Source organism: Hippocampus comes, unplaced genomic scaffold (genome assembly GCF_001891065.2).
Source record: "Hippocampus comes isolate QL1 unplaced genomic scaffold, H_comes_QL1_v1.1 scaffold260, whole genome shotgun sequence".
Taxonomy (NCBI): domain Eukaryota; kingdom Metazoa; phylum Chordata; class Actinopteri; order Syngnathiformes; family Syngnathidae; genus Hippocampus; species Hippocampus comes.
Genome location: NW_017805378.1, coordinates 72571 through 84792, shown reverse-complemented (window position 1 = coordinate 84792; position 12222 = coordinate 72571). Strand labels below are relative to the sequence as shown.

At 42.5% G+C, this 12222-nt stretch overlaps 2 protein-coding genes across 2 annotated transcripts in view; both read left to right on the top strand.

Annotated features, from left to right (window-relative positions):
* The first annotated feature begins 2255 nt into the window (after window positions 1-2255).
* Window positions 2256-5119, top strand: tmem119b (transmembrane protein 119b). Its single transcript, XM_019872150.1, has 2 exons — window positions 2256-2721; window positions 4076-5119. The coding sequence occupies exon 2, from the start codon at window positions 4089-4091 to the stop codon at window positions 4749-4751; it is 663 nt and encodes a 220-aa protein (XP_019727709.1). The 5' UTR covers window positions 2256-2721; window positions 4076-4088; the 3' UTR covers window positions 4752-5119.
* Window positions 5120-9763: 4644 nt separating this feature from the next.
* Window positions 9764-12222, top strand: part of LOC109517163 (chemokine-like receptor 1) — a 4890-nt gene continuing 2431 nt past the window's right edge. The window contains exons 1-2 of the mRNA XM_019872149.1: window positions 9764-9878; window positions 10546-11250. Of these exons, the coding sequence (XP_019727708.1) occupies window positions 10559-11250 (692 nt within the window). The 5' untranslated portion in view covers window positions 9764-9878; window positions 10546-10558. The remainder of the gene's footprint in view (window positions 9879-10545; window positions 11251-12222) is intronic.

Here is a 12222-nt window from a genome sequence, read left to right as displayed (position 1 = left end):
GGGGGCGGGGGGGGGGAGATACATCTCTCACGGCTTGTAAAATGTAAAAATGTAAATCTTACCATAGACCACAGGTGTCAAACTCAAGGCCCGGGGGCCAGATCCGGCCGGCCAGGTCATTTTATGTGGCCCGCGAAAGCAAATCATGTATGTCAACTTGCTAAAATCTGTACCGAAATGTTCAATTGTCACGAACAATAAGTAACATTGAGATTCTGCAATAATTTTGTTTCCCTGTTTACACTCACTTGAATAATAATTGAACAAACTATTGTAATTGACTTGACTGATTTCAAAACTAGTAATCTGTTAACTTGTTGTGTACAAGTAATAATTTTGTGGTTTCACTGTCATAATTCGGGATGATGAATCTCCTTCTCAGTCTCAAATTTGTTTGTTTTTTTGCAGCCAGCAAAAATATTCATTCAGGATTGCTAAAGTATATTTAGCTCCATCCGTCTTTCCATCAACTCTGACGAACTTCCCTGTCCTTGCTGAATAGAAGGGAAGTGATTTTTTTTTTTATTTCATTTTATTTTTTAGCTTTTTATATGCAATAAATTTGCAAAAAAAAAACTTCCTTGTCCTTATGATGTATGGTGTTTAGAATTTTGTGGGGGGAAAATTATTTGACATTTTGACTTCTGGAGGTTTTCTCAGCGAGAACTAACACAGTTCTGATTGTAGTGTCATGAGCGCATATTTAACATTTCCCAATGCTAGCATTAAGCTAGCAGACTTTTGTTAGGCAGCAATTTGGTGGCATTTTTCTGATTAGTTTAACATGAAACTGGGAAATTGGGTCACTCCTGAGTCGAGGTGCTGATGTAGAAGCGTTAGTTTTGTCACCAGCGAGTATGTGCAACATCATGGCGACTTGTCGTGTTGGAGGAAATGAAGCTGTCAAAATCTATTTTTGAATCGTCACAATCAAAGCGGGTTCCGTTTGTACACGCTATCACTCATCACATATTCAATGTTGCTCCCCACCCCCGCCAAAAGAAAACACCGTCGGAATGCTCATGAGCCCTTAACTTTGGAGGTGTCCACCGACAGAATCCAGACCACTAGTCATCAGCATCTCGCTGACCATATAAAGTGTCAAATGTGTGACTTCAGGAGCTAGAGGGAAAAAAAAAATCAGTCTGCATTGTTTCCAATAGTCTGCGCTCCCCCAACCCCCCATTCTGGAGGCTGGCCACGCAGGAAACATTAACCTCTTCCTGCATTAGCCGCCTCCACCACTGCCTGACCTGACCTGCTTTCATTTATTTGAGGCGGCACAATTGCCATTGGAGGTTTTTACTCAAACATTAAACTAACACACAGTATGTTCGACTTAACGAAGATTCAGAACGTGTGAGCGTGAAAGGAACGTTATTCGCCTTAAAATGCGAAATGACTTTGCACTAATATGGTCGATGTGCTCCCACCAGTTTAAACACGGTACTCTGATTAATATAATATTGCGTCGGTGCAGTAAGAATTGAATTGATTCATCGAGCTGGTTTCATCCATCTCAGGCGACTGCCATGTTGTTCTGTCGTGCCTTCTGCTGTTGACTGAAATTGATGTCAAAGTGTCCTTCGGGCTCGCATTCCAAATGTCACGGCTCACCTGTTTTCTGGGTTTGGTTGATTGATGCTGACAAACTAAAGAAAACCAAATCGGTCAGGCTCAAAGGAAATGATACACTGAGATTGTTTTTAATAGCGACGTCATTTGGAATGTTGTCCTTTGGAGGGGTGTGGGAATGGGAGATATTTACCCTGTGTGTGAATTGCTGAGATATGTTGTGACTATTAACTAGGGCCTGATTGATTATTCAATTGGCAGACATTGGCTCTTTTATAATCGGCAAAAAAAAAAAAAAAATCAATGATGGTTTTTTTGATTTAACCCTTTCGTCCACCCTGTAACCTGATAACATGCATGATAAGCTGTCCACTGTAATCACCGCTGTCCCTGAAAGAGTTAAAAAGATGCGAGTGCATTGAATCGAATCGAACCGAACCATTCCCAAGCATCTTTTATTGGAGATATATATATTTTGGGGGGGAGGGGGGTGGCACATTTACAGTGCTGACAAATTTATTCAGAGGTATGCAAAGTGACATCGAAAAGTCATTGCATCCCCCCCAAAAAAATCTGACATTTTTTTGCAGATTTTTCTGTCTGTTGTAAAGCTAAACAAACACTAAAGGACAAAGTATTACAAAAAGTTATTTTAATTATTATACCTTTTTTTTTTTTTTTTTTTTTTTTTAATCAGACAATTAATCGGTTACTGGAATTGTATTCTCACAGTATCTTTTTTTTTTTTTTTTTTTAATCCATATTGGTCGGGCTCTCCAATTACCAGACACATGAGTCGTTCATGGGAGGCGCGTGTCCCCCTAAACCCCCCCACTCGAACTCCAACCCCAACCCCAGCCCACTCTTTGCCCCTACCTCCACCTCAGCAGCACAATGTAAACTCCAGGCTAACAAGAACAATCTGTGTAGACCGGACGGGGGAGGAGTACCGATGAAGAAGGAAAAGAGGGAAGGAGGGAGGAAAAGAGAGGGAGGGAGGTCCGCTCATGCCTTTCAAAGCCGTCTGTCTCAACCATCCCGCACTGGAAAAGCGCCCATGTGGACCAGTTGGACTTTGCTGTCCTTCTTTGGAGCTCTTTACCTACTGAGACTCTTCTTCTCCTTCTTCTACCTTAGTGGTGGCTGGTGAGTTTTTTTTTGTTTTTGTTTTTTCCATCCATCTTACAACCTCTCGGGATAAATTGAAAATAAACAGTTCCCTGAACGCAGCGCCACAAGTTGGGAGAGCGGCAACTATTTACGGTGATGCTTTCAAGGAAGCCTGCAGTGTAAGGAAATTGGAGCTTTTTAGTACGTTTGCAATAGAAAGATGGAGTAAATGTGTGTTATTGTGAGTTGAGTTCATTTCACTGCTAAAAAAACAACAACAAAAATGCTTTCCATTTCAATGTTTGTGTCCCACTGCACAGGCGTGTGTGTGTGTGTGTGTGTGTGTGTGTGTGTGTGTGTGTGTGTGTGTGTGTGTGTGTGTGTGTGTGTGTGTGTGTGGTGTGTCTGGGTAAGAGAAAAAAAAAAAGTAAACTCAGCCCCTTTGGCCAGATAAAGTTTCACTTGGCCTGGCTGGAAAACAAACTGCGGAAATAAAAACTACAGGCAAAGAGCCCCAAACTATGTAAAGTTAAGATGTGAGCAAGCAAGAGAAGTGAACCGAGCTGCATTTGCTCGCATTGTCCTCAGCAGCCTCATTTGTCGCACTGCCTAACACTTCATACAACACCCACTGAAAACGTCACAAATACGAAATGCCCCAAATTCAACAGGAAGTCAGATATTTTTCTTTAAAGTCCACCTTTTTTGGTTGAATTCACTTATTTGTGTTCTCCAGATGATCAGAAAAAAAAGAAAAAATCAGTCCCCGTCACCAGTTTCGTCAATCATCATGAAACTGCATCTACATGCCTGTCATAACAGGACACGCAAAAAAGTCTCATGTCCCAAATTAAACAAAAAGTGATAAATTTTGAGCAGCCCTCGGGGGTTAGGAAAGAGCTCAAGTAACGACCAATGACGGCTCGTCTTGTTTTTTTTTTTGGCAAACTGAGCCCTTGGGCACTGTGATGTCATTTTCAGTTGACAGCAAATGGCAAAATGGCTGCCCACTGAAGTGGATAATAACAGGTCATTTTTGCTGCTTAATTCAAATTCCGCAAACGCAATATTAATCTAAATGCCATGTTTAGACTGGCGGGGGCATGCAGAACATTTTTTGTCAACAAAATTGTTGACATAACTTTAAAGGAGAATTTTACAGAAAAGTATTTGTACTTTGTCACTTCTTTAGCATTAGCAAGTAATTGTTGCTTTGAGGTGATGTCACGAAATCATTTCAACATCAGGGCTTTTCTGTCCGTGATGTCACCTTTGAGACGATTTCGAGATATATGAGGCGAAGCGGTTCAGATAATGGATGGATGGTTGAGTATATCTAGACATAGAAATGTGTTTAAAGAAGTCCAAGATGTGACTAAATTGTTTCCAGATCCTGGACTGCAATGAAATTGGCTTTGTACAACTCGGCCGAGGGCAGCACCGACCTCGAGGACCCGGACGTCACGACCTCCAGTGCCCCTTTGGACCACCAATCCACGCCGCCAGACTTCCTGGGCCAGGTGGCGGACTTCGTGCGAGACCACATGGTCCTGGTCCTGGTGGCGGCGTCCCTGGTCCTGATTGCGCTCTTGGCCGTGTGCGGTGCCGTCTTCCTGACCCGGCGGCGTAAATTCAATGCCTACTACCCGTCGTCGTATCCTGCCAAGATGTATGTGGACCAGCAGGACAAGCGTGGCGGGGCGAGGGGGTTTCAGGAAATTTCGGAGAATAAGACGGCATCTGCGAGCAATCGGGAAAGTCACCTGACGGATACGAACAAGCAACTCCAGGCAGACATCATGAGGGTGGCTAAGAATCTGAGGACTCCGACCAAAACCCTGGAGGACGCCACCAAGAAAGAGACGTTGGATAAGTCGCCCCCGAGTCCCGTTGTGGAGAAGGGAGACGAGGTGAGCGGACCGTCACCAGGGGGCGCTGCGGCAGAGAATTCTCAAGATGAGTCCCAGGAGATAACGACGATCCGGAATCTGCGACCTCCGTCTTTGCATCTTCACAACGACTCAGCCACTCTGCAGCTCATCGCTGGGGAGAAAACAGCCTTCTAGAAAGGACTGCAAACACTTGGGACAAGTCTCGAAGCTTTAAGGACATTTTGAGGGTTTTTTTTTTTTTTTTTTTTTTTTTTAGATAGGCGCAACGGGACTAGCGGTTAGCATCGGGCGGTCACTAACTCCGACCCTCAAAGGCACCTAACCTCCATGTTTTCTATCTCACTCTGTCGCATCACACCTGATTCAAACGATCAACTCATTACCGAGCTCTTCTGAAGCCTGATCCTGATCACTTTTCATTTTGGCCCGAATGTGGTTAAGGTAGCGAACAGTGCATGAATGTTTTTTTTTCTTTTTATCTCGAGTTCATTCTGTGTAAGTAAGTGTTGCTTGGACTGGAAATGATTATACATCATGGAATGGTGGGTGTGGTGGAGGGGGGGGGTGCGCTTTGATGTTGATACTAAAAAAAAATGCTTTATGAGTCACAAATTTGTTCATGGTCAACATGTGGTGCTAAAAGCTAAAATTCAAAAGAATATAGCTGTAAGTGGTCGATACAAGTGCAGTGTGATGGTGGCGGTGGTGAGCTAAAAAAATGAGCTCATATCCCAGCAAGTAGCACTTTGCCAGATCGTGGATAAGTGTTCAAAAAAGATCTAATTATCGCCATTCCCACTGAAAGTTTAAAACAACGACAAATATACATTGTGCGGTTTGAAACAACCACATAATTTTGCCCAAGGAAAGTCAGTTTAGCTAAATGCTAACAAACAATGGAAAACGGCCTAGAGAAGCTAACAAACCTAGCATCGATGTTGCTTCTTATGACCCTTTAAGCGACAGTTATTTGAACACAAACGGAGCAGCACATGCAGAGAGGAAATTTAACAGTATCGTCAGGAATATTTTCTTTAACCTCTGCGAAGAACGACTTCTAAAATTGCAACTTCGTGAGGACATCTTGAATCAATCTGACACGCTCTCGAGGAAGAAGGGAGCCGTCCAAAGGGCGGCCGGCGGGCGCTGAGCAGTTCCACAGGGACTGCAACCCGGACCAGGCATGGAGGTGTCACTGCTGGAGCGCCGTTTCCCCCCGCTGGAGTCTTGTGATGAGCCAAAGCGGACCAGCGCGATATGCCAGGACCCCCCGGGCGAAGCTCCACGCAAAGTGCTCAGTTAAGTGGACACTTACTTTCATATTGTACTGCATGTGTTGTCCATTGTTGATGATTGCTTATCTAGGCATCCCCCTATCCCATGCCTTATTTTTCTTTTTGGTCTTTCCCATAAGTCCACTTGGTTGAAAAACTTGGACCAGCCATGACAGAATTAAGTGTTTTTATGTTGATGCTCTCCAAATGACCTCATGTCATCACAGGCTCCGCTTTTATAGAACACATCTCAAGACATTTTGGGAGTATTTTTATTTTGCATCTTTTTCAACATTTCATTCCACTCGACACACCTTGTTGCTTGATCACATCATAAAATCAACAACCCTCCCCGGCGACATGAGAAACAGGGCGAAGCGTTAACATTGTGCGTATGCGTGACAGGCGACTTTTACGTGACAGCACACACGGTGCGGTGGATGAAGCTGCGGTTGGTTATCAGGGAGAGGAAGTGACACTCCAGCGACGACCGTTAGCTGCTGGGCAAACGGGAAGCGGCGCTTAATTGGAGGCCTGGGCCACCACCTGCTGGTCGTCCTGCTGCTTGAGTTGATAGTCAGCCAGCGCCGCCTTGATGGCGTCTTCGGCCAGCACTAGGAGAGATGCCGAGTTAGGTCCCCACCTTGCAAACGCTTTTAGCATGTAGATAAATGACTATTTTGGAAATTTAGGAATGGGCACCATCTCTTTGTTGGTGTTTATTGCTCTGCTACGACTGGGCGATTTAATCGATAAAACTGATTTCATAGTTTGGTCAGTCTGATTTTTATAAATAATAATTTAATAAGAAGAATAATAATTTTAAAATAAAATAATTAAAAAAAAAAAAACAACTTGATTTTCCTAAGCACAAGAAAGTCACTTGTTGCCAAAGAAACAGTGAAAAGAGACGTTTTTAAAATTAGGAAAAAAATATATATCTCACACGTTTCATGAAAAATTTTCACAATGCAAGATAAGTGTGCTATTTTTTTTTTTCCAACCTTCTAAATTTGATTTAAAATTTAAAAAGAATTCAAATGTTAATCTTTCCATGTGGAAAAGGTTTAATTTTTTTTTCCCATGATTATTTTACTTTACAGTGGTTATTACAGAGGACATCTTACCGCGTTATCAGGGAACAAATCCAGAATTAGCCAAACGTTGCTAATTTTTGTTAGCTTCTTTGTTTTGCATTCTCTTTTAGCATGAGGCTAAGTGAATTTTCTTGTTTGGCGGGGAGTCAAACATACTGGAGCAGTGTAGTTTTACAGGTGGCAGGCAGAGCTCTTTGGCAATGTCCGTGTTCTTGATGCTTCGCGCTTCGCCCACCTCAAAGAGGGAAAAAAAAAGGGACACCACGTGAGCACAAGGACAACCCGTCGTCTGCGTGGATAGGCACTCATTCGCGCCTCACCGATTTGCCCTTGATCCACTCGGTGGCCAGCGAGCTGGAGGCGATGGCCGAGCCGCAACCGAACGTCTTGAAGCGGGCGTCCACAATCTTGCCGTCGTCATCAACCTCAATCTAGGTCAACAGTCAATAGTCGACAGATTATTAGAAAAATCATTAGTTGCAACTCAGCATTTTTGCTAACCGGGTTACCAAAAGTGTATTTTGTAAATGAGGTTATAAATTGCATTTTGGGTGTTGAACAAAAATCTTCTGGTGTAAATATGGATGTGAGCCTGATGTGTGCGACGTGCTGTGTTGCGTGCAGGTGGCCAATGCGTGATTGTGACGCCAAACCTGAAGCTTCATGACGTCACCGCACGCCGGAGCGCCCACCAGGCCTGTGCCCACCTTCTTGGAGCGTTTGTCCAGGGTGCCCACGTTCCTCGGGTTCTCATAATGATCCACCACCTTCCGCCCAGGACATAAGAGCACAACTCACGTTAGCTCATTGACGTACATTTCCCCAGACATCAGATTACGACTTGTATCGTCACACAAACAAGACAAACTTTGGTTAAAAATCATCAACAGTGCTATTGCGGAATTCAATGTAAAATCTTATTGACAGGTTCTGAGAAAATTAGCGATTGAGTTCCGGTCGTGACAAATGACGAATATTGATATAAACAGTGGTAATACAGCAATATTCAAAGGCTCTCTAATCTGTGATAAAGGATTCATATCAAGATACCCCCCCCCGCCTCCCCAGAATCGAACAGCCCTCCAATACCTGAAGGAGACTGGCTTGTCATAGTGACACAAGGACTCCATCCGACCATGACGCACGAGCCACAATAGAATAAACACATCAGGACAGGATATCATTCTTGGCTATGGCGACCACTGCAGCCTGAACTCGACTTGAACCCCCCTCTACTCCCCCCCACCTTCCTCAAATTTCTGCAAGTCACAGTGACCTTGCCAACATTACATCATGGTAAATTACACACCAAAATATATTCCGGATATGGACAAAAAGTGACTTGAGAATGTTTTGAGTTGTAGTCCATTTTACAACACCAAAGTAACTTTAGAAATGTGCGTGCGAGACACATTTCTTCTTAAAAAAAAAGAAATAGCGCCATGTAATTCTTAAATGACGTTAAAAAGGTGGTATAGTACCGGTAAATGTCATTACTATACAGTAATTACCGAAGTCATTTTGAACTTCACAAATGGAAATACAGTAATATATATTATTCATTGGTTTGCTTTAACAAATCTAAATCTTTCGTTCAGCAGCTGTTTTGATATTTTAACACAATAAATACATGAAAAAATACACATTGGAATATATTTTAACCATTTGTACAGAAAACTGCTTCCTTTAAAAAGAATGCAACAAATAAAAGACTTTTGATCGTGTAAAGCCTTGGTTAACAACTATAAACGAAGATGAACTTTCAACAAGAAATAAATTACTCATTATGAAACTGATCATTCCACATTATGACACTACCGCATTTGACCATATGAAAAAAGTGTGACGCAGCTGAACTTAGTTTTTATTATTATATTCATACAGATTTTTAATGGATTACCTTTTGTGCACAAATATCTAATTTGGCAGGTTACCGACTAGCTAATGTGACACTTGTTATCCTCATATGTATATGCTTCCGTCCATTAAAAAAAGAAAAGAATAAAAAGAAAGAAAAACGTAAGAAATGGGTTTCCTACCTTCTGGTGATAGCAGCACTGGGAGAAGAACTCGGGAACAGAAAGTCTCCTCGTGAGTAAAGTGAGAGGACTGAGACATTTGTTCACCACAGTGGCCGCCATGCTGCGCGATGCCAGAACAACAACAAAAACACAACCGTAATGACGCACTTCCAAACCGGACGACTATTTAAGGCCAGCTAATGGCTAACGGATAACGTTTACGGAGCCTTACGTCACACAAAGGACGGGGACAATCACTACTGCGCATTTAATGCGCAGCTCAAAACGGTTTTTTTTTTTTTTTTTTTTTTAAAACAACAAAATGGCACGTTATTCATCCATCGTTCGACGTTATAGAATTCAGTTGTTGCAGTTGCAAACAGTGAGCTATCTCTTTGGTACCGATTAATGCGAAAGGCTGCCGGTTTGAGACATGCTTCCGAAGTAACAAAAATTCTTCAAATTACCTTTAATTGTTGGATTTTATTATTAATAATGAAATTCATGCATGCGAAGACACCGATCGTGTTAATAATTTCTCACAATAACTCTCAAGAATAATTAAACAAAGCAAGAAACAAGTCAACAGTACAGCACTTTATTTCTCTAAATAACCGCAAGTGTTTGTATTTTTGAATGATCATTCTAACAACAATCCTAGAAAATCACAATGTCACATCAGCTATTTTCAGAACAGGCCAACAGAATGTCATGCTGGTGACTTCTGCTTGAAAATAAAGTGAATGCTTGACAAGTGAAAATCCTGTTTCATATTGTGTCACTTTTTTTCAGGAACTGGCCAGGAACCCAAAAAAAAAAAGAAGAAAATGGGAAGCTGCGTAGTTGCATTGGAGTCAGCAGAAATACATTTCATGTCTGGATTCCTTCTAAGCCAAGCCAACACGGAAAGTGAGTACAACAAAATTAATTGTTTGGAGTTTTTTTTTGTATTGACTCGGGTTGTAAAAGTGGAATTTTCAAAATTGGAATCTTTACATTCTTAGCATTGGGAATTTATAGTATTCATCAGAAATATGTAAGAATAAACGACAAAATTCCAAAAGTGAAAGTTGGCCCTTAGAGCAAACTTAAATGTCGATAGAGAAAATACTTTGAGTGAATATTTTGAAAAGGGCTTTGTTAATGTTTTGGATAGAACGTTCGACTTTCAAATGCACCTGTTGAAATCTTTTTAATTGTGTTATTGTCTATGAGGGTCTGCTTTATGAGAAAGTTACAAAGTCTTTTTACTTTGATATATGATACCTGTCGGGTAAATTGAGCAGTACTGAGGGCTAACTTACAGAAAAGAAAAATCTACATGAAATATGTGATGTCAAGAATCATCATCAACCCAAGCAATAGTTGACCCAAAAAAAAAAACATTTCCACACAGATTTGTGAGGAAATCTGAGTTCCACATTACTGTCATTGCTCCTTTTTTTTCCCCACGTCATTGGAGATGGGGAGAGCCTGATGCTCACACGAAACTAGAATTAAAACTCAAAACAAATTATCCAAGCGACATCTTCTTCTGGGGGTTAAATCCAGCTAAAACTTATGTGTGATATTTCAGGAGAGCTTCCAAAATGACTGTGGATTACATCGAGGTTGAAGATTACACCGCAGACAACGAAAGCGAGGCGAACGTCAGCATCTCCGGCACGGTGAACGTTAGCGGTCGCCACGCGTCTTTGACGATCTTCCTTGTGACCGTCAATGTGGTCGTCTGCGTGGTTGGCCTGGCGGGGAACTCTCTAGTGATCTGGATCTGTGGATGGAAAATGAAAAGAACGGTCATCACCACTTGGTACTTGAGTCTGGCCATCTCCAACTTGTTGTTCTGCGCCCTCCTCCCTCTGGAGGTGGTCTACACGCTCACCTCGCATTGGCCTTTCGGACTGGCGCTGTGCAAGCTGACGTCGTCCGCTCTGTTCCTCAACATGTATAGCAGCGTCTTCCTGTTAGTACTGATCAGCGCCGACCGATACGTGGTGGCCTCCTTCCCCGTGTGGTCACGGAACCAGCGCACGGTTCGCGGGGCCTCGGCGGCCGTGGTGCTCATGTGGGCTCTCTCGGCGCTCCTCACCCTCCCCTCGCTGATTTTCAGACAAACGGTGGTCCGAGGAGACATGGTCGTGTGTTACACAGGCTACATGGACGCGTCCAGGCACAAGGCGGTGGCGTTAAGCCGCTTTATCTGCGGATTCCTGGTGCCTTTTCTGGTGATCGTGTTGTGCAGCTCGGTGCTAGCTGTCAAGCTGCAAGGGATGAGCATCAGGTCTCACGTTTTCTTCTTTCCTGTTGGGTTTTAACAAGTGGTGACTGATGGTTTATAGCACAGGTGTCAAACTCAAGGCCCGGGGGCCAAATCTGGCCCGCCACATCATTTTATGTGGCCCGCAAAAGCATATCAAACATGTCAACTTCTACGATGATTGCTAAAATCTGTACCAAAATTTCAAATTTTCGTATGTAATAAATCAATGACATAGTGTAAGCATTTTCTTGTTACCAAACCCCCCATTACAGTTACTTAAACAATAATTGAATAAAACGTTATTCTTGACTTTTTTTATACAGTTTCAGTCATCACGTCCCTCCAAGGGAAGCAGTAATTATAATGTGGCCCGCGACAAAAATGAGTTTGACATCCCTGGTTTATCTGGCTGTCAAGCTGCAAGGGATGAGCATCAGGTCTCACGTTTTCTTCTTTCCTGTTGGGTTTTAACAAGTGGTGACTGATGGTTTATAGCACAGGTGTCAAACTCAAGGCCCGGGGGCCAAATCTGGCCCGCCACATCATTTTATGTGGCCCGCAAAAGCATATCAAACATGTCAACTTCTACGATGATTGCTAAAATCTGTACCAAAATTTCAAATTTTCGTATGTAATAAATCAATGACATAGTGTAAGCATTTTCTTGTTACCAAACCCCCCATTACAGTTACTTAAACAATAATTGAATAAAACGTTATTCTTGACTTTTTTTATACAGTTTCAGTCATCACGTCCCTCCAAGGGAAGCAGTAATTATAATGTGGCCCGCGACAAAAATGAGTTTGACATCCCTGGTTTATAGCTTCACAGAGAATACAAGGTTTCCCAAAAGCTTAACTGGGGGTGTGGTGGCAGAGGCAGAAACCAAACAAATAAACTTGATTTTTGGTACTCCCTGTGTAGGAAAGGAATATAGAATTATGTAAATTTGTCACGCTCGCCTTAAGCCATTCAGTTTCCGATGTTGACGTA

Bases quoted from the DNA above. Each gene is read 5' to 3' on its own strand.
- tmem119b (XM_019872150.1), top strand. From the start codon at position 4,089: ATGAAATTGGCTTTGTACAACTCGGCCGAGGGCAGCACCGACCTCGAG.